Source organism: Syngnathus leptorhynchus, chromosome 11 (genome assembly GCF_054491065.1).
Source record: "Syngnathus leptorhynchus isolate UIUO chromosome 11, UIUO_Slep, whole genome shotgun sequence".
Classification (NCBI taxonomy): Eukaryota; Metazoa; Chordata; class Actinopteri; order Syngnathiformes; family Syngnathidae; genus Syngnathus; species Syngnathus leptorhynchus.
The window spans coordinates 9,400,591-9,426,339 of NC_141205.1; the positions used below are offsets into that span (position 1 = coordinate 9,400,591).

Below are 25,749 nucleotides of genomic sequence, written 5' to 3' on the forward strand. Positions count from 1 at the left end.
GAGCACATTATCACATTTTGCATCGGCTGTTATCACAGTGATTAAATCTCTGACAGGATAGTAATGAGGTCAAAATGATGTCATATTTGAAATGTTATTGGTAATGAGCTTCATTGTGTAATGGGATTGGTTACACGACTAATAAAATTCAAAAAGTTCTCATCACAGTAACTTTTTTGACAAATCATGACGTCACTGCGAAAGAATCATATATCAAGTCAAGTCAAGTTTACCCTAACCCTAACCCTAACCCTAACCCTAACTACAAACTACTAACCCTAATTACAAGCAGGTTTGATGCAAGATGGTTTTCTAGGTTCTACGTTGACATAAGAAATGGGCCTATAGAATATTAGAGAGAAATGCATTATGCTGTGAGAATGTAATTTTTGAATCTTGGATTTTTCTTTTGACAAAACATGCCACATACACGTTGTTGTAAAGCTGCATGACAATTCCACTCTTTACGTTTTAATTCAGCAGTGTACTTTTTGGACGGTGCCTAACTCATCTGGTCCTGCAGCATTGTCCAAACTTCCTGGATCGTTTTCGTTTAAAACAGCTCCTTCCGGAACGTTGGACACCAATGCGTTACTTCATTTCAAGTCTCGAATTAACGGTAGTGTCGATCGGGATTATCAACGCTTTATGTTCGATTTACTCTGCACAGCAGTGATCGCGCGGATGCACAGTGTTTCTAACTTGTGCGCACTTTCATGATGAAAAAAACCCGTACCTACAGCTTTTTGTCAGTATTCTCCTTCTTTGTCGTTTGTGCATTCGTGTTTACCTTTTTATTTTTTGTATTTTACTCAATGATGTACGCACCATAAGATCGGCAAGCTTTGTGTTTTAAATTCAGTTGAGGTCTAATACCCATGATGCACTATATTGTGGTGTCTTGCGTAATCACGTGACCAAAGGAATACGGAAGCGAGGCTCTCCAAGGTTAGTGATCAAGCTTGGGCGTCAATTTTGACAGCGTTGTTTGGTTGCTTTTGACATGAGAACATTTGGAGAATGCAAGGCGGTTTTATTGACCTAACCGTGCTGCACCCATTCACAAGTGTTGCGTGAGTTTTTTCATTAGGGATCGTTGGCTAAAAGTAGGTGAAAAAAAATCTGAAATATTCAATGGGGTTTTGCATCTAGCATTAAAACCCCACGGGTTATAATAAAAAAAAAAAAAGATAAATGACATTGATGGTAAGGAATAACAGTAAATGCATATTAAAATTGTTCAGTACACATTTTAATTTAAAAACGAAATTCCCAATTTAATAATTTTAAGCTATAAAATCAGGCAAATCAATTATGCACATTCTGAAAAAAAATGTTTTTCCTGTGTGGGGTTCGTTGTAAAATAAAATATCTCTACATCTGTGTTTATTCTAGCACTGAGTATTTATTATAACGTCGGACAATTCAGTCCAACGAAAAGCAAGATCAATTTCCATTGATAAAATGAAACAAATAATTAAAAAATAAAGTTACTTAGTTGAATTAATTAAAAAAAATGTTTTCATATAAATAGATCCAGTGAAAACTGAGAGGAACCGAATAATTCTCAGTAGCAGATAGTGACGAGCGACTGAATCGGTCACGTGACTTTTTTCTTAATGCGATCCGCGCACCTACACGAGGCTTCAATCATGAATAGGACACATGCGCTGATGCATCAATGTTGATACTAATGTGTCAATTGTTTTTTGGTAGCCATAAAGTGTCTTGATGGCGGCATCCAACTCTGCAGACCTCAAGCTCCAGTTTGCACCCTTCAGTAGCGCGCTGGAGGCAGGCTTCTGGCATCAGCTCACGGAGAGAAAACTCAATGACTACAGACTGGACGAGAGTCCCAAATGCATCAAGGGGTACTATTACAATGGTGAGATGCAAATATGAAAAGTTTTTTTCTGTGACAATAAAAAAACAAAAAAATCAGGGATGCCCAACTTCGTAAGCATCTCAACACTTGTACAATCTGTCTATCCCTAACTACCCATTGAACTCCACAAAAACATTAAGCACATGGGAGATGTAAATCCATTAAAACTAATGTGAAAAGTGAGCTTTAATCCTTGGTGTGCTTTTTGATGACAACATTCATTAATATACCTGAGAGGTGAATTGTATTGTGGAAAAAAAAAAAAAGAAGAACGTGTAAAAATAACTACTTGTCACATGTGTTTGATTCAGGTGATCCAGTTGGTTTGCCCACTCGTCTGACCTTGGAATTCAGTGCGTTTGATGTGTAAGTTAGAAGACTTGTCTTGGAGCCAAGAGAGCCAGATGGCAACAATTTGAACAGATGAAGAGGGGTTCCAAATTGTAAATGAAAAGTTGTCTTGACTGTGATTGACAGTCAAGTGGGCTTAGCAGCAGATGGCATTGTCATAACCTCTTTGACCAAAAGCCTCGTTCTAATCTACTTTGTCAAGCCTCACTCTAGTATCACAAAGACATCGCACCTTTGTGCACTTCAATGAAAACTGTCAATTATTAATGTTAGAAAAACACTTTTTGTATTTTTGAACAAACAGAGATGGGTCCACACCTGCCCATTGTTGTGAGGCTGTTGGAAAACTGTACAACACCAACACGCTGGATGCCTTCAAGAGTACTGACAAGAAGGCCTTGCTGGAAAAAGAGTCCGAAGAGGTAAAATAATGCACGTCAGACATCGAGAACAAAAATCTTAACAAATGTTGTTTTGTAGCTTTGGGCTGCCATACAGTCCGGGGATGCATTCACCAACCCGAGCATCCTCTGCCGATTTATTCTGCTGACATTTGCGGTATGTGCAATCAGCGTTTTGTAAAATGTCACATGCAGGTTAGGGTTAGCTAACACTTTTTGTTTTCAACTTCCTCCAGGATTTGAAGAAGTACCATTTCTATTACTGGTTCTGCTTCCCCGCTCTCTGCTTCCCAGAGGGTATAAAGCTCATAAAGGAGCCTTCTGTCTTGACAATGGTTTTTACAGCAAAACAGGTTGGTATTATTTATTAGCTTGGTTAAAATATCCAATTTTACAGTCATCTAGAAGTTTCATATCCGTTTCTGTGATTATCATCTCACTTCCTCTTTTGCCACTGTTGTTACATCACAGTCACAGAGCATACAAGCAAGTTCATGTTGGAATTATCAACAGTAGCTATCAGAACTTGCATTATTACTATTTCATAGTGGCATAGAAGATTAAAAAAAGTCTTGCCGTGTAATTTATTTTGTAAATTAAAACCCGATTTAGACTCATAATAATCTGTAGTCTGTAAATGAAAAGCAATATTTTGCCAATTTGACAAACCACAGAGTCTTAACGTGTTGTTAAGAAGCCTTCCAAATTTGCATGAACAAATAAAATAAGATATATGGTCAGACATTCTCTCAAATCTCAGACACTGTGGGAAACATTCGCCATTCCCTTCAAATATCTAAAATATGTTTGGACATAAATATCTGAATTAATTTTACAGGTCCTTAGAAATGCTTTCAACAGCAGTCTGTAAACTACATTTTCATTCGGTGTCCTCACAGAGGTCTTGGGCAGTACAGAACAGCCTTGGCTCATTATTTTTAATGAAAAAAAAATTCTAGAAATCAATAAAATCCGCAGTGCCTCTTCCGCTATGCATCACGTTTCATTATGCTTTATTAAATGATGGATATTAAAAAGTATAAGTTATTCATGATTGCCCTTCTCATGCTGGATAGCTATATAGCAGCAGGGTGGGGGGGGGGGGGGGTTCGTTAGATCTCGCCACCATACGTCATAAAAAGTTTTCTTATTTATTTATAGCCTCTAAATGTGTCTCTGCCTCAGATCTCAGCTTTGCAGGAGGCCTATGATGGCCTGTGTATCAAAGGCAGCACCACTGCGGTTCCCTATTTCCTAATGAAGTACACGGATGACGCCGTTCAGTTGGCCCCATTAGCGGAGTGGGGAACATTTTTCGCTGGCATGCAAAAGGTTTGTTCTAAACGTTTTTTTTTTTCTTCATCCTGACGCTGAATAATATACACATTCCTGTTAATGGTTTCTACGTTCTAGGTCGCTGTGGGCGTGTATGACCCGTGTACTCTGTTTCAACATCCAGGATGGCCTCTGAGGAATCTACTGGTCCTCTTAGCCAGCCAGCGGTAAACACTCAACTCTGTGGATGTCTTCAAATAATGACAATTTGCACTGGCATACGAATATGAGGAGGTGTTAATTACTTTCTAAGAATACAATTGAAATGAAAAAGCCTTTTATGACACCTAACAGAAATATCATGGAAAGGAACAGGAAGGTTTTTGATACTTTCATTCTTTAGTTGCTCTCTGAATTGAAGTCTCAAATTTTTCAGACGTTTGTGTCGACATGTTTTGTTGAACTTCATTGTACAATTTTCCTAACTACATGACTTTGACAAGAGGTTCTTGTGCAAGCGATTTTTTTAATGACCTTAATGAAATGATATTTAAGAATTATCACAGTGGGCCAGCAGCACTATAGCAGATTCTTGCCAGCTCATAAATGCCCCCATCCCAAAGTCAAGTGTAAACCTTTAAAATAATTTGCCGCAATCACTGACTCACGGGCACTTTTTAGCCAAAGTAAACGTCATCTATTTTGTTCCAAGTCTTCCTAAGCAAACCGTTAAAACATAATTGTTTATTCTGCTGATGGGAGAAAAGTTGTTTTTCCTTGAATTTGAGTGTTGTGTTGTGTAAGTGGCTCTTCAGAACCATATTAGGGAAAATGCGCTGCTGCTATGCGAACTTGTTTGGATAAAACCCTGGTGAGAATTTGCCAATGTGTTAGGAAAAAAAAATCACATTGCATGCCCATTAATTTTGCATTTATTGTTTGTGTTAGGGATGCAAACGTGGACACAGTCGAGGTGCTATGTTTTAGGGATAGAACCCTACAGGGAAGCCGCTCCATTCAACACAGTGTCGTTTTTCACGTCAAACTACCGGAACTCTCATCTGACTCTGGTAATCTTTTTGGGGGGCAAGGTTTGTCTTTAGGTTTGTTTTAAATTATATAAGCTAGCACTGTGTGATTGCTTTTGTTCAGTTGCTTTTAAAATTCAAAATAGAAGTTGTTGGGTTTTTTTTTTCATTCGTAATTGAAATGAAGCCTCCATTTTTTTCATTCTTTTTTTAAGCGGTGTTGATTATGCATGTGCCATTGTCTTCACGCATGTCTTAACTGACTTGACGCTTCTCTTCCTTCATGCATAAGGGAAACTGCGAATGAAATGATAATAGTGGGAGGGGAGCGGTGGCACTTAGTCATCTGTGAAGATTTCCAATGAGCTCAGATGACGTATCTGAGTTTACCTCAAATGCCTCTATGCCAAAAGCTTCATAATTGGCTCGTACAGTATGCACCACCTTAATTAGTGACAACTAGTGCTCAAAAGTATTTGCCATCTGTTGTATTTACTTTCCCTTTGTCACATATACAAGCAAATCGTGTTTATTTTGCTTTTGTTAATGTCTGCAGCATGTCCTAAGAGTGTTGGTTGGGAAAAGAACGCCAAGGGAGCGATGGGACCCCGAATGGTCAACCTCAGTGAATGTATGGACCCCAAAAGGTAAAATGCCGCCCCCCCCCACCCTGAAATGGACAAAAATGGGTCAATATTGCTACTTAAATCATATTCCACTAATGTTATATTATTCAGATTACCCATTAAAACCACATTTTCTGACATTGGTAATTAACAAAAGATTTGCTTGGTTGTGTAATGTGAGATGAATAAAAAATAAATAAATCCATAAAGCTAAATGTACCTGAAAAGACTCTAGCCAAGTCTTTTTAATTGTGATCGCTTTCTCTTCCAGGCTTGCCGAGTCATCGGTCGATCTTAATCTGAAACTGATGCGATGGAGATTGGTCCCTTCGCTGGACTTGGACAAAGTGGTTAGCACCAAGTGTCTCCTGCTGGGAGCAGGAACACTAGGCTGCAATGTGGCCAGGACGCTGATGGTGAGTCTGAAATTGATATATTGATGTAGTTCCTAAAAATAAAAAATATTAAAAAAAAGACGATACTTTCCTTGTGTAGGGTTGGGGAGTGAGACACATCACCTTTGTGGACAATGCAAAGATCTCCTACTCCAATCCGGTACGGCAGCCTCTCTATGAGTTTGAAGATTGTCTCGGAGGTGGAAAAGCCAAAGCCATAGCTGCCGTGGAGCGACTCACCAAAATCTTTCCTGGTGTGGTGAGTTCAGTTAAAATCCACAATAAATTGATTTGTAATATCTACGACCACATATGCTGAAATGTGCAGATATCTGAGGTAAGTCTTATTAACCTTGAAGCTAGTCGAGTCAAGTCATTGCTTGTCTTCTTCAAGTCGCTCACTCACAACATATATTGGAGAAATAAAAACAGAACACAAAAAACAGATTTACTCCTTAAAGGTTAAATGAATAAAAACGGAGTATGGAATAAAATATATATCCTGTATGGACTCCGCCCACTTTTGAGATTCTCGCCCTATACCAAGGGAAGTGCAAGTTCCAAAATTGGCGACTTGAATCTGACTCATCAAGTCATGTGACTGGAGTCAAGTCCCCTCTACCTCTGGCAAACATGAATAATATAATTGCTTCTGTTTGAGATGTGATGGTTACATCATGCATAAAATGAAGCTTTGTGATATAAATGAATCCTTGTTAGTGCATCATTGTTTTTATTTAATGAGCTCTATCCGATGGGACTTCGGTACTGTCAAGAAAGTGTCAGTGGAAAAAAAAAAGTATAAATAAATATGAATCAAGAAGCAGCTCTGTGCTGATGCGTGTGGCTTTGCTTTATAATGAATGATGACTTTTCTATTCTCTGGTTGAAAAGAGAACCAAACAGTTAGTTTAGATTGAACATTTTAAATCACATTTTTAAACTTCTTCAGGAAAAATATGCCTCAAAGTTCAAACTATACTGGAGTTGGATCCATACGTGTACATTTTTTTTTTTAGTAATCCAGTATATTGATAAATGTTGAGCACGGTCTGGCAACGCTCAGTTTAAAGTTTTGAAAGTAAATTTCATTAAGCACAGAGTTGGTCACCTTTTCTATTCCCATAATGATTCACTGTCCGACATGACAAATTAATTTCCCAGCGGGCGGTGAGGCCAAATCTGCAATATCAAAGTGAAATCAAATCCACTAAATTTGCAATTAGACCTGAAAGGTTGCTATAGATGAAAAGTGTATTTTCCTGGAAGGTAGAAGTCGTGTTCGCCTATTTACAGATTTTTTTTTTTTTCTTCCTAGAAGCAGTCACAAGTATAGCAGCCTCAGCCAGAAAAACAAGGATAATCATAACATATGTGTCAAAATATATATATTAAAAAAAATCCAATTATGAACTGTCATCAAAGTGACTCAAATTTTCACATGCATTAGTAACCACGGTAACACAAACCACAATTGCATTCAAGCACTTCGCACCTTTATCCCGAATGATCTTGCGACTTGGAATGTCACCTCGGAAAGTTTTGCAGCGCTTGCGTCAAAGTTAGCTTGAGGTTGAAGGCCGAACAGTTTCCCACTCAATGCGGCATTTCTTCTGCTCAAGCTACTGTTCATGTGAATTTATTTCTGTGCTGGAGCGGAAAATATACTGCCACTTCCATCGGGAATCATTTCTATATTTTGGTCTTGCATGCATACTATCACTCACGACCATAAACTAGTTCCCTGTGCTGTTTTTTTATATTGTTCTACAATTTAGATTATTTTTATAGTTGATTGAGTGATTTTTTTTTGTACTTCTTTTTTTTTTTAAGTTACATATTTTCATCAAATGTTTACTCTTTAGTTTTCAGTACAGGTGCTTTGAACTGGTCATTTGAAAACAATATAAAATAATCCTGATAATAGAGATAATATGGAAAAAAAAATAATTGAGATATTTTTTTTTTTTTTTGCTGTGTAACACAGCCGTTGTGTTTTTGAGTATCCAGGCAGGTGCCACATTTTCGTGCCATTGCTCTCGGTAGTCAGAGACATCCTCCAGGGAAATCATTTTCCACTGGATTGCTCAATGGTCGATGGAAACCTGACATTTCCGATGTTCTCCCTGATTTTACCTCAACTAAACCCATGCTTTTCCATCTTTCATCAGAATGCAGAGGGCTTCAACATGAGCATTCCCATGCCGGGCCACCCGGTGAATTTCTCCCAAGCCACTCTGGCCCAGGCGCAAAAAGATGTGGAGCAGCTGGAGAAGCTCATCTCGGAACACGATGTGGTCTTCTTACTAATGGACACGAGAGAGAGCCGCTGGTTGCCCACCGTGATCGCGGCGAGTAAGAGGAAGGTAAGGATTGGTGTGAATATTTAACAACTACAGATTCTATGTTGCTTCACAAATTGTCATCCGTCTGTTTCGGAAGCTGGTGGTCAACGCCGCTCTGGGCTTCGACACATTCGTGGTGATGCGCCACGGCCTGAAGAAGGCTCGCCAAAATGCCGGTGGCGACGCGGACTCCTCCCCTTCCTGTTCATCCGCATCCTCTTCGTCCTCCACGCCAGCTGGCTCGGCATCCTCTGTCCCGACGTCTTCCCTATTCTCCAACATTCCCGGACACAAGCTTGGCTGCTACTTCTGCAATGATGTTGTGGCACCAGGAGATGTAAGAACCCAAAGAACATCGTATTTCTTTTGTCATGAGATGTGTGTCAGTCTAGCTATTCAAGGAACTGAGACGACAGTTCTGCGAAATCCAACCTGTATTTATTCAACCAAATTGGCTCGAGGTGGGCCTCAATAAGACATAATGATGCTAAGAATAGTGAATCGCTTTCCAGACGATATGTTTTATTCTGCTACTTCTCAAAGCACCGCACTCATTGACCTCAACAGGTAGCTGTTTTTATCAAAACACAAGCACGTTGCGTTGCTGGGAAATTGCCAGCTCCCCCGGTTCGTGCAATTAGAAAAAAAAAAAAAATCCTCTTGCAGGCTTATTATGGTGACCACGTGCAGTCAGATAATACCTTTCAACATAACAACGTACTGTGAAGCTGAAACAGAATTTTGTCTTTTTTTTGGATGCTTTCTGTTTTGGTCTTTTCCCTCCCTTCACTGCATGAGTACGAGTCATTTTACAGAACGCACTCATCAGGTATTGAAGTCTGTGTTCAATTGTAGCAGCCATTCAGCAGCTCTCTGCTCTCTGCTGTGATCACTCTAAGAGGCCTACGGCTAAATTCTGACTGTAATTCTCTATTTTGTAATGCCTTCATCTGAATTCAGATATTTTTGCTTTTCAATACATGTCAGCTTGCCCTCCTTCCACACGCATGTGCGCGGGCCGTTTTAGAGAATGGCCCTAATGTGTGTCCTTGCATGACTCCATTTTTTTATTTTATTTTTTTTAAACTTTGGATTTTTTCTAGTCATATGCAACAATTTGTTTCTACAAATCTTGCATTTTCAAAAAGGAAACACCTCATAGGAAATCACAATATCCCATAACTGGGGAGCTTGTAAGGGAAGTGCAATCGACAAAAAAAAAAGTGAGCGTGCAAGAAATACAGGTAGCATCTAATACAAGAAGACACATTTTTAATCTCAGTGGTTTACCTTTTACTTTTTTTTTTTTTAAATAGTCAACCCGGGATCGGACTCTGGACCAGCAGTGCACTGTAAGCCGACCGGGCCTGGCTATGATTGCAGGAGCCCTAGCAGTGGAGATGATGGTGTCCATTTTGCAGCACAGTGAAGGGTGAGCACAGTTGCCACAGCAACGTTATCCTAAACAAAAGTAATGACAGCCGTGTATTGTATGCTAAGTGATTTTTTTTTTCAACTGTCATATGAAAGAATTGAAATCCCACAGTTTTTCGAATTTAGCAATATGTAATTAGCGTATTACTCTTTCTATATCTTATTTTTCTCCATCATTACCTTTATTTTTGTGGATTAAGATGTGTCAAAGATTCAAATGATTTTCAACGGTTGTCATTTTCCAATAAGTAAATGTCATAAACTATTTAATTCGATTTTTGATAGTTTATCCTCATTAGTCTATCTCAAATGACTTTAATCGAGTGGCAAAGTACATTCCAAACCGAAACTGACAGCTAATCAATATTAACGTTGAATCTCTTAAAATATTAAGGTATGATGGTCGGTCCCCCGCCCCTTGTGGTCAACTGAATGTCAGCTTTGAGTCCTTCAACCTCTTGATTCTACTTAAACTGCCATTTTTTTTCTTGCATCTCGTAACCAAGGTTACTTAGTGCAACTCATTTGTCTCATTTGTGACTTTTAAATTCCTGATGCATCGTCGCTCAGCGAGTGCTCATAACCTTTTATTCCTCAGTGCTGCTTTTCTCCATGGCGGCAGTGTTTGATTTGATCCAAATTGCTCATCATCACTGCATGGTATTCACATGATGGATGTCACCTTGTCTGACTCTGCTCCTCCCTCCCTCCCTCCCTCCTTTCACAGCGGCTATGCGGTAGCCAGTAGCAGCGACGACCGAATGAATGAACCTCCGACGTCGCTCGGCCTTGTTCCGCATCAGGTACCGAACGACTCGCTATTCAACACAACATGGTTCCCTCATATACGTAGCTCCTCACACTCTCAATGATGATGCGGTACAGTTTTATAATACTTTGAAATAAAACCACATTCAGGAAAACAGTGAAACCTCCCAAAGTGAAAACCTGTATTGAGGTGATGGATTAGCTGTCAAGTTGTTGAAAGACAAATTAAGATTAGTGTCTAATAAAATTAAAAGATGTAATTTTTTTTTCCACTTGTAAATGAAACAGAGTACAAGATGATTTTGTGTATGTAGATAGCCAAGCTGTGCTTCTTTGCAACAAGTTCAGGTGTTAACTCTCTCACATGACATTTGCAGCATCATCTTTATCACTTTGTATTCATCACACTGACAAATTCTGCCATTTGCTCGACACATCTGCTGCTCATTATGTCCAAGGAAAACGGCATGAATATCTACTGCCGCGTGTGTGTGTGTTTGAATAGCTGGTGATGAGGATGGGAGGTGATGTGGTGAATGTTTCCAGCTCTTTTTCCTCTGTAATTAAAAGTTGCATTATGCCAGGCAAGGCTTAAAGTAACTTGGTTTTGTTATGTTGCACTGACTACTTGTGGCCATGTGAAGAAGGTACAAATCATGCGTTTGACGAGGTAGTTATATACATAAATGAGTCTGATCAAATTATTGAATTTATTCCTTTAAATGTCCATTGAAAAGAATACAACTTTTTAGAATTACTTATTTTTTGCGTTTGGATTTATTTTTGGAGGAAAAATGTATATTTTTATTTTTCGCATTTTAATATTAATATTGTAAATAATTGTACTATTTATTTGAAAAAAATGTCAAATTTTACTGCTGAAATATTACAATTTTTTAATTTTTTTAAATCATACAAAATAAGATTGCTAGTGTACGTGCTGTTCATCTCCCTGCCACTAGAGAACACCCTGAGCATGTTTTTCAAGCATGTGATGCACATGAAGTTGAAGCTGCTCCAGAGGCCTTCAAACGCTGGATTTATTGCCTGGCTAAATATATCCGTGACATTTTAACAGGAGTTACGTGGATATAAATGTAATGTGTGTTGATATGTTTACAATGTCAGCAAGTAGTTTAGTTTTTGATGCCTCTCTCCTCAGATCCGCGGCTTCCTCTCCAGGTTCGACAACGTCCTGCCAGCCAGCCTGGCCTTCGACAAGTGCACCGCCTGCTCGCCTGTTGTAAGTGGCACAACACCCCCCCCCCTCTCTTTCATCCACCTATAACTGAAGATTAAGAACTACTTTACATCAGCACAGTGGGCGGTGTTGTTTTTGACTTGTCCCATCAGGATTAAACATGGCGTGTGACCCAAAATGCAGAAATGAGAAGGGGGTGGGTGTAGAGAGGGTGCTGCAGGGGGGGGATTCCCATAATTCCTACTTTCCTGCTGTAAAGTCAGGAGAGCGTGTGTTGAAATGTTGCTCCTGGAGGACTGCGGAATGCCAAGAAAAGCTGGGAATTCAATCAAGGGGCAGTTGCTCACTGATGTCCACGGCTGTCCTACAAGCTTGTGTGTTTTCGGGCTATAGTCCTGCCATTTGGTTTCTGTCAAAGCAGCATTGTGATATATTGCATCACACGCTGAAGATGACTTGATTGCTTCATCACGTCTGCATGACATCTGAGTTTGATGGAAATACGGCAGAAATGTGTACAAGTCTATACAGGCCACACATTTGTGTTTAAAAAAAAAAAAAAAAAAACATCAAGCAGCTATGGACACTGACCGAACTGAGTTAAACTGTACCGCCTGGTGAAAACGTGGCTTGGGTGTTAAGAGGGAAACAGTGGGAGGAAGTGAAGGACTCGCCAAAGTCTCCCTTTTATCCCCCAATCTCAATGCGGTCTTTGTGTCTATAAAAAGCTCATAAAGCCAACAATCACACTTTCATGTGAAGAGCGATACAAGGAAGAGGGATAAAAAATTCTCCAATTACATTGCTAAGTGTCTCATTTCTGTGACTGATGTGATTATTAGCACAGTACCCGTCAGTGTAGTCGAGAACAATCAGGAACATGACAGAGAGGAAAAAAAGGTTTGCTTTAAATCCCACCCACACGTTTTCACCCTGTCCCTGGGTTGCTTTTGAGCCCACTTTTTTTTTTTTTTTTTGGTCCTCTATCCATCCAATTTCACATCTCAATCTGCAGTTTTACATTTTTGGCTCTTTCCTGCTCCTTCTGCACCCCGCTTCCCTCACTCCATTTGTGTGTCCAATCAGCAAGCCGTTCATTCGAGTGTATGTGTGTGTGTATGTGGGGCAGTCAGCTGTGTCCTGCCAGGTCACTATGGAAACAAAACAATTCAGCCCCTGTCTGGGTTGGAGCAGTTCATGTAGAGTTGGGGCTTTTTCACTGTGTGTGTGTGTGTGTGTGTGTGTGTGTGCGTGTGCGTGTGCGTGTGCGTGTGTGTGTGTGTTTCCTTACTCTACGTTGGACCGCATGCCAATAAAACTACTGATGTGGATTTGTTTTAAATGATGCCAGACGGCTCTTACTATGAGCTACTTATGCTAACAGCACTAAGTATGATACATCTATTCTTAGAATTTTTCGGGGTTTTCCATGGTTAAGTTCAAATTTTGTCCCTAGTTGGCTCTACTCGCTATATGATGATTGACTATACGACTTCCACATGATGAGAAATAAGACAGATCGTGCCTTAGATTGCTTCCAAAAAAAAAATTGTTTATTTTCGATTAATGAAGTACATGCAGCGTCTAACACCACATGTTGTTTATGGCCTTTCACTTCCTGTGTTCTTCTGAAATCCGCAGAGGCCTTCGTGGTTACTTAATGAGTCAGTGCATAGTTTTTGTGTTTTCAAAGCCAGCGACGAACGTGCCGTGGAGACCATATGTACATTTACGCAGGCAGTCAAAGCAATTGAGTCACCAGGTGTTTGCTCATCGTCTGCACAAAAAAATATCATGGGCTGAGAATGCATGACACTAAAAAGTTGAGAGGAAAAACTATGCAGGGAAAAAACATCATTTAGGGGCTTAGCTTATGTTATCATTTAATAGACACGGCGGCAAGGAAGGTGTCTAGTCAGCAGGAAAACGTCTCACTGTTAAGTCGATAATTAAAATAGCAATCCTGCAAAGTGCAGGTAGCGTTTAAAGGGACTGATCTGTGACTAATCCCTATTTGACAACCCCCCCCCACTCCCCCAAAAGTGTCCACTTATTGTTTTTCATGACTGAAATAATGTATTTAAATCATATTCTGTCCACTATTTACTTTGAAACTCAATAAAATACATTTTGGCTTATACACACTTGGGCTTAATTGTTGGTGCCTCTCTGTTGATGAAAGAAAAACTCACAGTGGTCACAGAACTAACTTGAATCTGACAAAAGTAAGAATAAAAAAAATGAAAAAAACAAGCTCATGAAACATGTTTGGACAAAAATAAAGATTGAAAAGATGCCAGTAAATTGAGTTATGAGATTGGCAATAAACTTGATTAAGAACTTGCTAACGTTTTTGTTTTTGTCTAGGTCCTGGACCACTACGAAAAAGAAGGCTTCCACTTCCTGTCCAAGGTGTTTAATTCTTCACACTCTTTTCTTGAGGACCTTACAGGATTGACATTATTACACCAAGAGACCCAGGCGGCGGAGGTAAAACACACTTTCACACAAATTTGTCATCATTAATGATCCCCATTGAGATGAATTATATTTGGACTCAACAGAGGGGGTCATAGAAAGGGTTAAATAAATAGTCATCAGTGGCTTGTGCAAGATAGCTGCCATAAGATGACAGCCAGCTTCAAAGGCAGATATAGCTGCATTGCCTCACTCTGTTGTCGTGGCAACAACACACAGTATATATGCCACTGCGGAAACCAGCAGTTCCAAGAAACATCCCAGAATACTCTGCGGTGGAATATGAGTGTTTCTCCTCAAGACTCCCCTCTGACATGAGAAGGAAGGGGGTGGGAGACAGAAATAGGGAGGAGGAGTGGAGGGGGGGGGGGTAAGGTCTTGCCAAGTTGTGGGAAAATCCCACGTACTTCCTCCTCGACTCCTACTCATAACACGGAGGTGGAGGAATGAAGAGAGAAGGCAAAAGATAACAATGAAAGAGAAAAAATATGTTTAAAGAAGCTTTTTTCTCTTCCGTCCTCCTCAAGGCACCTTCTCTCCATCTCCTAACATCTTTCTTCTCTCTGTTTGATGAGAGCGAGTACGCTGAAAGTCTCTGTGGCCTAATGTGGCTCTCTTCAATCAGAAGATGAAGTGATTGTTTTTTAGTCCTCAGCCCAAAAGCACCCCAAGTCTTTCCGGCAAACACATTAGCCAAATTCGTGGAACTTGAGAACAAATTTACCTTATTACAAGGCCATTCCATTAAGGGCTCTGAACCTTTTAACCCTCTCATCCTACAGGATGGCTCTCTTTTATTTTTTTTTATTTTTTACTTTTTTTCTTGGAACCCTTTTCACAAGGTTCAGAATAATTCCTGTTAAGATCCTTATCAGAGGTTTTTGTTTTTCCTTCCACACAAATGGATGTTGTAGTTCTACATGAATCAATTAGCGTTCCCTGCGTGGCTCATTTAAAAAAAAATAATAATAATAATTCTTAGTATGTGCTCTTATTTTCCTTAAAGATGTGTGTGTAACTTTTCTAATGCACGTCACCAGAGGGCTGTAATATGCACTTAGGGCCTATTTCGAGCAAACGGTAACCTGAGAAGTGCTTTTCATGCGGTCGCTGCAGGGTTTTTCGAGGAGTTCAAGTTTGGTTAAAGTTTAGACTGAACGCTCGCGTATGTGTGTGTGAATGGCGCCTTTGTGAGGGCAAACCCGTGGAGATTCAGTTAGGAGCTCTCACTGGGATGGAAAATGTGTGCCGTGGGTCTGGCGTCCGGCCAGTTAGGTGCGTGTGTGTTCTAAAGTTGTTGCATCATTCAGGTTTAAAGGAGAGAAAAAAAAAAAAATGTGAGTCCGTCTAAATTGGATTTGGCCTTTGAGTTCATCGTTTGATTTACAGTCACTGCCTCGCTATTGTTGGACCGCAGCGCTGGGCTGTAACTGCCAATTAAAGCCAGTACGCTGACTTTTATATCTCGCGCGCCATCCTCAATTTGCCCTTGTAGCCGTCATACTCTTCAAGCTTCTGCTGCCTTAAATTGTTTTGACTCGTTTTGTGTTTGAAATTAGAGTCGGGAATAAAACTGGTCTCCTAACAATTGCACTTTATGCATTCTGTGTATGTTCTATTCATTCATTCATCGATCCACGTATGAGTCACGTCCTCCTCCATCCGAACGATGAGTCCTTGGTTTCCTACAATATATTCCTTTTGGTCATTTCCAGTAGATTTTTGTTTTGGTTACCATAAATCTATCCGTGTATGTGTGTGGTTATCCCACACAAGAGGATGCGTGACCAAATGACCCTCACAAATACAAAGACTGGTTGTTTTTTTTTTTCCTCCTGCAAAGCGGGCCCCGGCCAGTAAGTCACAAGACCCGAGCGGCCATGTTGACCTCTTGAGAAGACTGTCTCACTTGTCACTCAGTTTGGTCTGCTGACATGTGCGAGACTCCTTTGAATACAGTCGTCATTTCTTCTTCGGATTCTATTTTCATTGTTCAATGGACGCTAACGTTAATTCCGAAGTCAAGATAAGCAACTCTCAACACAACCACTTGCTCGATTAAATCTTCTCTTTTATTATCACGTATCGTTTTCCCTGTTAGAGTTATGCAACAACAATGGCTGTCATTGAGGCTATTTCAATGAATGTTGCATCACTTTCTGCGTCACTATATCCAAGGTAATCTCCAGATGTGTTTGTGAGCGGTTGTTTGATAATAGCGTGCCACTAAATCACCCCCCCCCCCCCCCCACACACACACACACACACCTCCAAGCAGGAGGAGCAGCAGGACACCAAGCCCACCTACGCTTACTCCGGTCGCAGCTCCCCTACGTCAAAACACAACCGCTGACGATAAAGTTGATTTAGTTTTGCTGGCCGTCGGCGCTCTCAGGCTTTTCTCTTCCTGTCTCTCTAGCCCACATAAACACACCGACGCAAACACACACACTCAGCGGCGTCAGAGGGCCCCCATGTATGTCAAAGCTTTATCCAAACACAGCTACGGTTGCTACATGCAACAATTATTACCAGATGGAGAAAACACATTAGGGCTGCCTTTTCATTAGCAGCCTACACACACATACAGACGCACACAGTTTTTTTTTTTTAAGTTTTGAATTTCAAATTTTGTCCTTGGATGGTCTTGACTCTCTTGTGTCGACACATGATAACCGCAATATTAGAAACAGCTTCTCAGTATGATGCAGTGCAAACCGCTACTCTCGAAGATTACAAGTTATATGCTGCAATGCGACCAAGCCTCACCACAATTAGTAGGGAACAACCAAAAAAAAAAAAAAAATGCTAGCAATTGGGGAAAAAACTGTTCGGAATTGCTTGTATTAATAGTTTACACAATAACTATACCACACACTTTGATCCAAAACACATTTCAAGCTTATCTTACAACATGAACCTGAAATTAAATGACCTACAGATTCGATTTTTTTGAAAAATTCCCCAGTGAATTCCACGCATGCAGTGTAGGCTCTCGGCAAACAACCCAGGCTAAACTAAGCTCCGCCCCTGACTTACAGAGCTTGTTTTGCAAGGCAGAAAATGGGAATTCACTACAAACAGTTTTTTTTTTTTTAAGATGAATCATAGTTCCAATTGTCAGACACAAACTTCTACTTTTTGCATTTGTTTATAACAGGAACCGAACAGAACCGTGATTTTTGACGTACTGTTATAACCCGTTTAACCATGAAGAAATCATTTGCTGTGACTTGAACTTTCTCTCGGAGTGATCCGCTTTTGTATTTCTGTGTATTGCCTACAAGCATAGCACGCATGCCGGCACGCATGCCACCGGCATTCTGTATCATGGCTTGGAAGCATGCGTGTATTTTGGTGTCGTGTGCGTATGCAAACGATGCCGTGCCAGTCACCCGAATAATAAATACTCGCGGGGAATGCACGTCTGCTATGCACATGCATAGTTTACCTTCCTTTCTTTACATAGATTCTGCATTCAGTACAATACCTTGGGGGAGTAAATCTAAATTCAGCAACATGATGTCAGTCGGCGCTTGACTTAAAAAGCCGCCTCGTTAACCTTTTCCAATTCTGTCTTGCTCAAAGGTTACCGTCCTTTCAGGATTGTATTTTTATCTTCAACTAGATTCCCCCTCGCTTGATCCTTCAACTCCTGCACATTCGTGGCATACAATGGAGGCCATTGTCAAGTGTAATTATATTCGTCTTCTTCCTGGGTGGCTGCTGTATTGACTTGCAGCAAGCCTCCCACTAAGATGGAATCGATTTTCACAGAAAAGGTTTTGAACATTTTAGCGATTTAAAGATTTGAGTCGAGAAGAGATCACAGTATCCTGTTATTTGATAGATTGACAGACTTCCAGCTCTGGTAAAAAAAAAAAAAAAATGCACCTTTGACTTTGATAGCTGTCAATGGCAGTGAATGAGTTTAGGACTCTTAGAATTTCAATTTTGGACCAAAAAGAAACTTTTGGAGATGCATACTTTTCATTGGAAAGTAACAAGTGAGAACAGAAGTTACCGTGGCAACTCTGCTTGAATATTAATATTGGACGATGTGGAAATTTTCATTCATTTTCCTATCTATTTATTTTGATCGTATGAAATCAAATCAAAATAAGTTATCCCATCAACGTGTATATTTCTAAAGAGTCTAGATTGTTTCCAAACTATAACATGAGGCATTAGGTAACACACATTCTGTGTCAGGGCTTCGGTACGCAACGATGTCATCATTCCTCAGAGTCCATTCTTTTATTCAGTCCGTCGAGGTATGCAATGCAAAGAATTTGGTCCTCACCGAGCTATTCTCATTTGAAGGCTGCCATCATTCATTGGTTATTGTCATTTTTATTTATTTTTAATTCATCTCCTGAAGCCAGTTGGAATTAACCATTGAATAGACAAGTCTCTCCTAGCGCCACAAAACAATCTCAGCCTTCCAAAAAAACAACATTTTGATTTGAAGCGCCCATTACTGGCTACATTTTGGTTATTTGCTGGGGTCTGTAAAATTTACTGTCAATGAAATGATGAAGGTGCTCTAAATGTGGATTTCCATCTTTTTCATTGGACAGTGACTTTATAACCAGCAGGTGATAAGACCAAGTTTTTTTTTTAGCTAACCATTACTGTTCTCTTTATTATGAATAAATCCGTCCATGGGAGTTGGTGTCTTGAAGGGGTGGAGGGCAAAGGGGACGCATTGGCACCGACAGCAGCTGTCCCTGGCCAAAACAGGCTCATACAGAATTACTATCATCAATCACAGGCGAGTTATTTTCATAAACAGGACCCTTAAAGCCATCTTTTCCCCCCCACACGCATAAGGAAAGTATGTATCCTATACATGGCTCCTGCTTACCGGCGCCAGTAAACCCAGTGAGATGTCTTCTTCCGGACTGGCAGCTGGCTGGCCAAAGTCACGGAAAGAAAGACCCGTTAAGACGTGCTTGGACCACTTGGCAGAATTCACTTCTCTATTTAGCACCGACCCATCCTTATCTTTGCTGGCATATTAGTACTATTCCAAAAATCTATTTTTAGATATGCATTGGTTCTTTGTGATGCTCCTGTACATTAATGAATTGGTGTCATGGATGAGATAGAGCTAAACTGATAGACTGAGATTTTTGTAGTGTCAGGGAAAAAGACAAGTTTAGCCTGGGTTGTTAGTGGAAGTTACATAGAGTCTTTGGATTTCAAGTAGATCTTCTCAAAACAAATTTTGATGGGTAATATAAGTAGTTTTTTTTAAATGATTATTAATATAGCCATTGTTCTATTGCCTTTTTTTTTTTGGAGGGGAGACACATGCGCGCACACACATTGGCCACAATGCCAACTCTTAATCTCTTTCCCTGGGCACTGTTCCGTTCAGCACATGGAGGACAGTGATAGGATCGAGCCCTAGGAAATCGACAATGAAGAACACACACACGCACGGACGGGCACACACAGCATGCTTCATAGATCTAAACAGACAGAGACAAGGAGATACACATCTTAAGGGATAATTACCTTGAGCGAATTTATGTCTGAGAAAAAAAGACCAGCACAATATGTAGAGTTGGCATTAAGTTTGTAGCTTTTTCAAACAATGGTATTGCTTAATAGTTAAAAAAAGATTTGATCCTAAAACGGTGGCACAAAGAGGCTTTGTAGTGGAAGACCGACTGCTTGTTTGTTTCTCATTGTTTGTGGTTTACCAGGAACTTTGCAACAGTGCTTTATGTCAAGGCTTGTAAGCTTCATTCAAGCTTTGATTCTCTTGAAGGCCTCAAGTTTTTTTTTTTTTTTTAGAACATCGCACTGACGGAAAGGCTTTTGGGATTTCATAATTTGGGGTTTTGTCGTATGTGTGTGTGTTTGTATGTGCTTTTTATGTAAGGGGGGGTGTCCTTCCAGCCATTGCTCATCTGACCACACATCATTTGGCTTTGAGTCATGTCTCTAATTAAACATAGGGCAGGTCTCAACTGGCAACACTTGCACACACGCCGTCTCTCAAGTTGTTATTACTGTGCGGCTCGCTGCATATAAAGTAATATTGCCCAACCACAGCGCAATTGAGAGGCCTCACGCTTGTGTGCTCTTAAACACACTCAAATTGAGATTTGCTGCTGCTTATGGTTTTTTTTAAATGTTTACAGATGAATCCAAATTGGATTTAAATTGATCAATCTGTGATTGTAAAGCCTGGATAATAATAATTAAAAAAAAGCCTACACCATTTAGAATAAATTGACTCCCCCCAAAAAGTTTTCAAACTTCCTCAAAGTCTGTAGTTACGTTGTCATGCAATCTTGCTCACAGATCAAGAAGAACATTTTTTTTTTTTTTTTTTTTAAACCTGGCGGTAAATATTTAGTTTGTAACCAAGGTGTTGAAATTATGACGTTGGTGAATGTGACTCAGAAAATGTGTTGATAACCTTCAAGCGTACAGGAAGTGTGTCAGAGAAGTTACCGGAGGAGTGGGGACAGGAAAGAGGAACATGGGAACCAGGCAGATTACGAGGTGTGACAAAAGAAACAAGACTGTGGCGCTCATACTCTCCGCTCAATGCCAATTGTGGAGCTTTCAGCTATTCTGATAGTTGACTTTTCTCACCGTATGCTATTTTTTTCTCTGGCTTTTGTGTAACACAAGGCTATGTATGACTCAACCGTCCACAAGTCTTGAAGCGTTTCAGAAAAAAATCCTTGGAGAAGTTCAGTCTGTGTTGAAGTTAATACTGAAGCGGAATACTGGCAATCAATTTGTTAATGGATAGTCAATGTGTCACTCTTGTATTTCTGTCACAATTCGTAAAAGCAGAGGAAAAATCAACATTGAAGTCCGAACATCTCAGAGCATCATGTGACCCCCTGGAGAGAGTAAAACATTTCAGGGAAAGTGACATTGAAAAAAAGTGGGTCCATGTCTGTCGGAGTCCCTGGCGAAACAACAGGACTCAGCTGTTGCTCCACAGGCTACCACACCCGGCCGAGAGCCACTCGGTTTGTTGTTGTAGCTGGCCTCTATAACTCTCCAGAGACTAGCCAAGGTGGGGAGGGGGGGGAGGGACTCGAGGTACAAAATAGACAAGAGCAAATATGCGAAGATTACACCAACACTTTTTTTTTTGGTCTTTGCTCCATCATGATGAAGTTCAGCTCGGATCTTTGGGCTGGTGCTTTGTTGGATTAACCCCAGTTTATGAAAACATGAGCGGGGGAGGAGGGGGAGGATAAGAGGGGTGGGTGGGGGTGTCAATGGGGCTACGTGACTTTGCTGGGACTGGCTCACAAGCTGTGTTCCCAGTAAAAAAAAAAAAAAGTGCTTTCAAACGTCACCACTTTCCCTCTTGTGTCACCAGCACGTCAGCCGCCCTTTACCATAACCTCTTGGCATCCCATAATATGGAAGCAGACCACCAACGCAGACCTCCACTGTAGCTCAAAATGATTCATTCATTCTATTACTGGCATGAAAGCAGGATTTTAAAACATTCAGAGTATTATGTTAAAATTTCACTGGTCAAATTGCAATTTATTACTACGGTCAAACGTGATTATATTCCCGTCCTGACGTTATCAGAACTTCCCAGATTTAACCCGGTGGTCATGCTATTCTTTGGGCCCGCCTCTTCCTCTCTCCACACCCATTTCTTCCTCTTCCTGTCCCTGTGATGAGGTCGTGCACTCCCTTCAGTGTTCCCTCTTGAGAGGTCTTAATGAGGCCAGGAACAATGAAAACGCAGCAGGGACCGCGGACAATCCATAGCGGAAATGGACGAGCGCTCATTTCGAGGAGGGGGGGGGGGGACGCTTATGACTCTTTGGTGAGTCAGTCCAGCCGAACAGAGAAAAATAAGACTTATGTTGGATTTCTGGCCGATTGGGTTCACTTTAATAAAAGTCATGCTTTGGTTTCACCCTACTTGTGGAGAAAAAACTGACCAAATGACACCAAGCACCTGCAATACAAGGTTCCATTGTGACCTGGAGGTCACCCGTCTCAGACAGCGACTCACCTTTGACCGTCTCACCCCATTTTAAACCCGCGCACCAATGCACTGCAACTCAGGAATGTCAGAATGTCACGTCAGGCCACATGAGGTCATCATTTTTTTTTTGGGGCAAACTAGTCATGTTACCCTTGGGGCTTACTAGTACCTACAGGCAACTTGTTTTAATTATCGTTTTAAGATGCTATAAAATATATACAAATATAAATATGTATAGTATATGCGCAACAATATAACTAAAATAGTAATTTTCAATTCCAAAACTATAATGGCAATGTTTTGACTTCATCATGTCCTCCTAAGAAAGAGTCATAAAACAGACAAAAAGCATATCGAACCCTAAAAATAGTTTTCCATTGTTGCTTTTTCCCAATTTCCACACTGCTAATCAAAGCTTTGACATCGGCCACACCACCCATTCCGCGTGGCCCATGTTATTCTCTCCAAAACCAATATGCATTGTCCTCATTTTATTTTTTTTTCTCCTGCAACATTTCAAACATGTCAATTAAACCGAAAACGCTGCCATCGTCTCAGTTTCTTTTGCGTCACCCCTAAAAAAAAAAAATCCTCCTTCTTCCTCTTTCCTTCTTGGTCGGCAGCACAAACCACATCAGTGTGTGTGGCCCACTAATTGCATCTTACATGGAGCCAGTCTCCATGATGAAAGCTCCACTTTGTGCTTTGGTGTCACTTTTAATATGTAAAGCAGATGTGTGTTTAATGGGCGAGCCCATCAGCGGTTGTGTCGGAGAGTTGCGCACCCACCGAGGGCCCACCGCCATATACGCAAAGTCCACTTCGATTTTTCACACTGGAAGCGTTGCTACCTTTCATTCTGACCTTGCGGGTTTGATGATCAAAAATAATTTCTCAAACCGTTTTGCCATTTGCTGTCGACTGAAAATTGACAATGACAAAATAAAAAAAAACAATCGTATTTGTTTCGAGGCCAATAATCAATGGTGATAAATTGGCCGCTAAACGGCTCATGTGTCCGATCCCATCTCGGGATTAAGGATGCTGAGATATCAGCAGCAGCAGAGCTGATGGCAAACACAAACACATTACATGCAGCTTTAGCAGAGAAGCATCTTTAACTTCCGCCGGGGTAGCAGCGATAAGACCTATTCGCATTTTGAGATTGCTGCTCGATGGCAGCCCGGCCTATCTTCTCTAAGCGTGCGTGTTTATTTGTGTGTTCTTTTTAGATGCCCTCCTCTTCTTGTTTGTAGCGTTGAATTTGTTCTGTGACTGAGATTGAGATCAAGTATGCTTGTAAGGCACTTAAAACCTGAGTGGGATGCGGTTTTACTTTGTAGTATGTAGACTGTCGCTATCTAGGGTTGGCATATGTGAAATCTTGGCTTTTAATACAAAGCCGAAAAGCGTCTCTGGAACGGCTTGTAACTCTACTTGTAAACTGGTATATACTTTTAAGTCAAGATGCCAAAGTTTTTGTAATGACATCATGTTTTAAGTCGCCGTTTTACGATGGCCAACCAGATTTCTCGTTCGATGAATGTTGCATTTTAGTGTTTAACAAATATTAGTTTGTATGTATATACTTTTAAGTCAAGATGCCACAGTAGCGTTACATTAATGGTTGGATAGCGAGCTAGCTTGTTGGTTAGTTTACACTAAAAATACTCAATAGTTGGGTTTGTAGCTTTGTGTAAAAAAATAACAACCAACATTTAGTTAGTAAGTGGGATAGCTGGATTTTATACCGACCAAGTTTTTGTAATGGCATCGTGTTCTAAGTTGCCGTTTTACGATGGCCAACCAGATTTCTCGTTCGATGAATGTTGCATTTTAGTGTTTAACAAATATTAGTTTGTAAGTCATTTCACTCGTTTATCTGTTAACATATTCTGGCTCACTCAACTTGTTGGCTTCACTTTACTGCGCCTATTCAATGTTACATAAGCGACCCCTCTCCCCCCCTTTTCCACACCCCTGTCTTTTTATTTTGTGCAAATTACACACACACACACACACACACACACACACGCAGTCACATACACACAGATGAGCGCAGCATGGCGGGTGTCCAGAGAGGCTCACCGCCTTTCAAAGAGCTCTTCTCTCGTCATCCTTTTGATGCCGGCTGGCCAGCACCGCTGTTGTCCTTTGATATGAATTTGTCCTCATTCTCCACACTGTGAGGGAACCACAGCAGCCTGGAGCCCAACTACGCACACCAAAACCACGTCCCGATGATGCCCCGCGGCTAAGTGGCTCCTGCGCATGACTTAAGATCTGTGTCCCCAGTGTGGCCGCCTCCAGGGTCTCTAAGTGCCGCCATTTTTATGCGTCATGTCATATTAAGGTTGAATGATTTTGAAAAGTTTTTTTTTTTTCACTCCAACTTGCAATTTAATGCGCTATTATTTTTTTCAATGTCTTATGTGCATATTTTAAGTCACAATACGAGAGAATCAAATTTATGGAATGAGGCCTTCGTCCCCACTGAGGCCTGCACTGGAATCTACGGCCCGGCTACGTGGTTTAAACTAGCACTTTCGAAGGAATGCAGCATGGATGTGTCAAATGTGTGTGTGTGCGTGTGTGTGTAACATTCCAGGCAGTGTTAGAGGTATGTGAATTACGTCTTACAGAGCGGGAATGTGAAGAATCTGCTGCCACGAGAAGACCACTTTTGTTTACTGACGCAGTGCTGCCAAGGAGGCTAGTACTTGCGTGTGTATGTGCGTATGTGTGTGTCACATGCTCCTTTCATTTCCTGTTCATAAAGCGTTTAGTCATAATTGTAATTACATTAGAAGACAATCTGTTTCGACATTATATAGGGTTTTAAAAGATGTTTGTCGTCAATTTCTATTTGTTGTTTTCACTTTCAGTTTTAGGTATTTAATTTGCTTCCATTAACTGGAAGAACCTCGGTTTGCTAGTCAGCACTCGACAACGCAATTATAACTGAATTATGATGTTCGAGCTAACTCAAGATGGCGGAGGCAATGAGGTAGTTCCTTCAATTTTTGTACAAAATTTTGATTCCTAATGTGTTATGGTGGGTTTTGTTTTAACAGATTTGGGATATGAGCGATGACGAGAGCATCTGAGGAACCAAAAATCTTGAGATTTGGAACGTCACAGCCATCACGTTTCATCTCAGACCTGCACATCACGAACGAATACAGGAAGAGTTTCGATGTGAAAAGACCAAAACATCTTCTGACAAGTTACCACTAACTGTTATTCCCACATAATTTCTAACCATGAATGTAAAATTTTTGGTGTTTTGATAGTTAATATGTGACCTTCACACACTGAATGTTCACTTACGTTTCATGGTTCTTGAAAAAAACAGGTCTAAAACAAATTATGTAGTCATCAAATGGTGTTCACTTGGTCACGGTATTATTCTCATGTGCAATAAAACAAATATTACCACTTCTGTACTGATTACATATTGAATGTTATTTGATTGTACTAATATTAGTTTCATCAGTGTGTAATCAACTAAATCAGGGGTGGCCAACCAAAGACTCAGAGCCACTTTTTTTTACTGTTATCGCAAAGAG

General features: G+C 40.5%; 1 protein-coding gene across 3 annotated transcripts; it reads left to right on the plus strand.

Annotated features, from left to right (window-relative positions):
- The first annotated feature begins 513 nt into the window (after nucleotides 1-513).
- atg7 (ATG7 autophagy related 7 homolog (S. cerevisiae)) lies at nucleotides 514-25,622 on the plus strand. 3 transcript variants are annotated; one of them, XM_085923239.1, is made up of 19 exons: nucleotides 514-948; nucleotides 1,717-1,885; nucleotides 2,197-2,251; nucleotides 2,541-2,658; nucleotides 2,717-2,794; nucleotides 2,874-2,990; nucleotides 3,823-3,969; nucleotides 4,051-4,139; nucleotides 4,861-5,003; nucleotides 5,497-5,587; nucleotides 5,838-5,982; nucleotides 6,062-6,220; nucleotides 8,133-8,327; nucleotides 8,404-8,643; nucleotides 9,623-9,738; nucleotides 10,468-10,543; nucleotides 11,671-11,751; nucleotides 14,077-14,199; nucleotides 25,255-25,622. In XM_085923239.1, the coding sequence occupies exons 2-19, from the start codon at nucleotides 1,732-1,734 to the stop codon at nucleotides 25,285-25,287; spliced, it is 2,160 nt and encodes a 719-aa protein (XP_085779365.1). In that variant the 5' UTR covers nucleotides 514-948; nucleotides 1,717-1,731; the 3' UTR covers nucleotides 25,288-25,622. The 3 variants fall into 3 exon arrangements, with proteins under 3 accessions (XP_085779365.1, XP_085779367.1, XP_085779366.1); XM_085923241.1 differs by having other exon boundaries at nucleotides 515-948; nucleotides 4,861-4,982; XM_085923240.1 differs by lacking the exon at nucleotides 514-948 and adding an exon at nucleotides 999-1,106.
- Nucleotides 25,623-25,749: the final 127 nt, after the last annotated feature.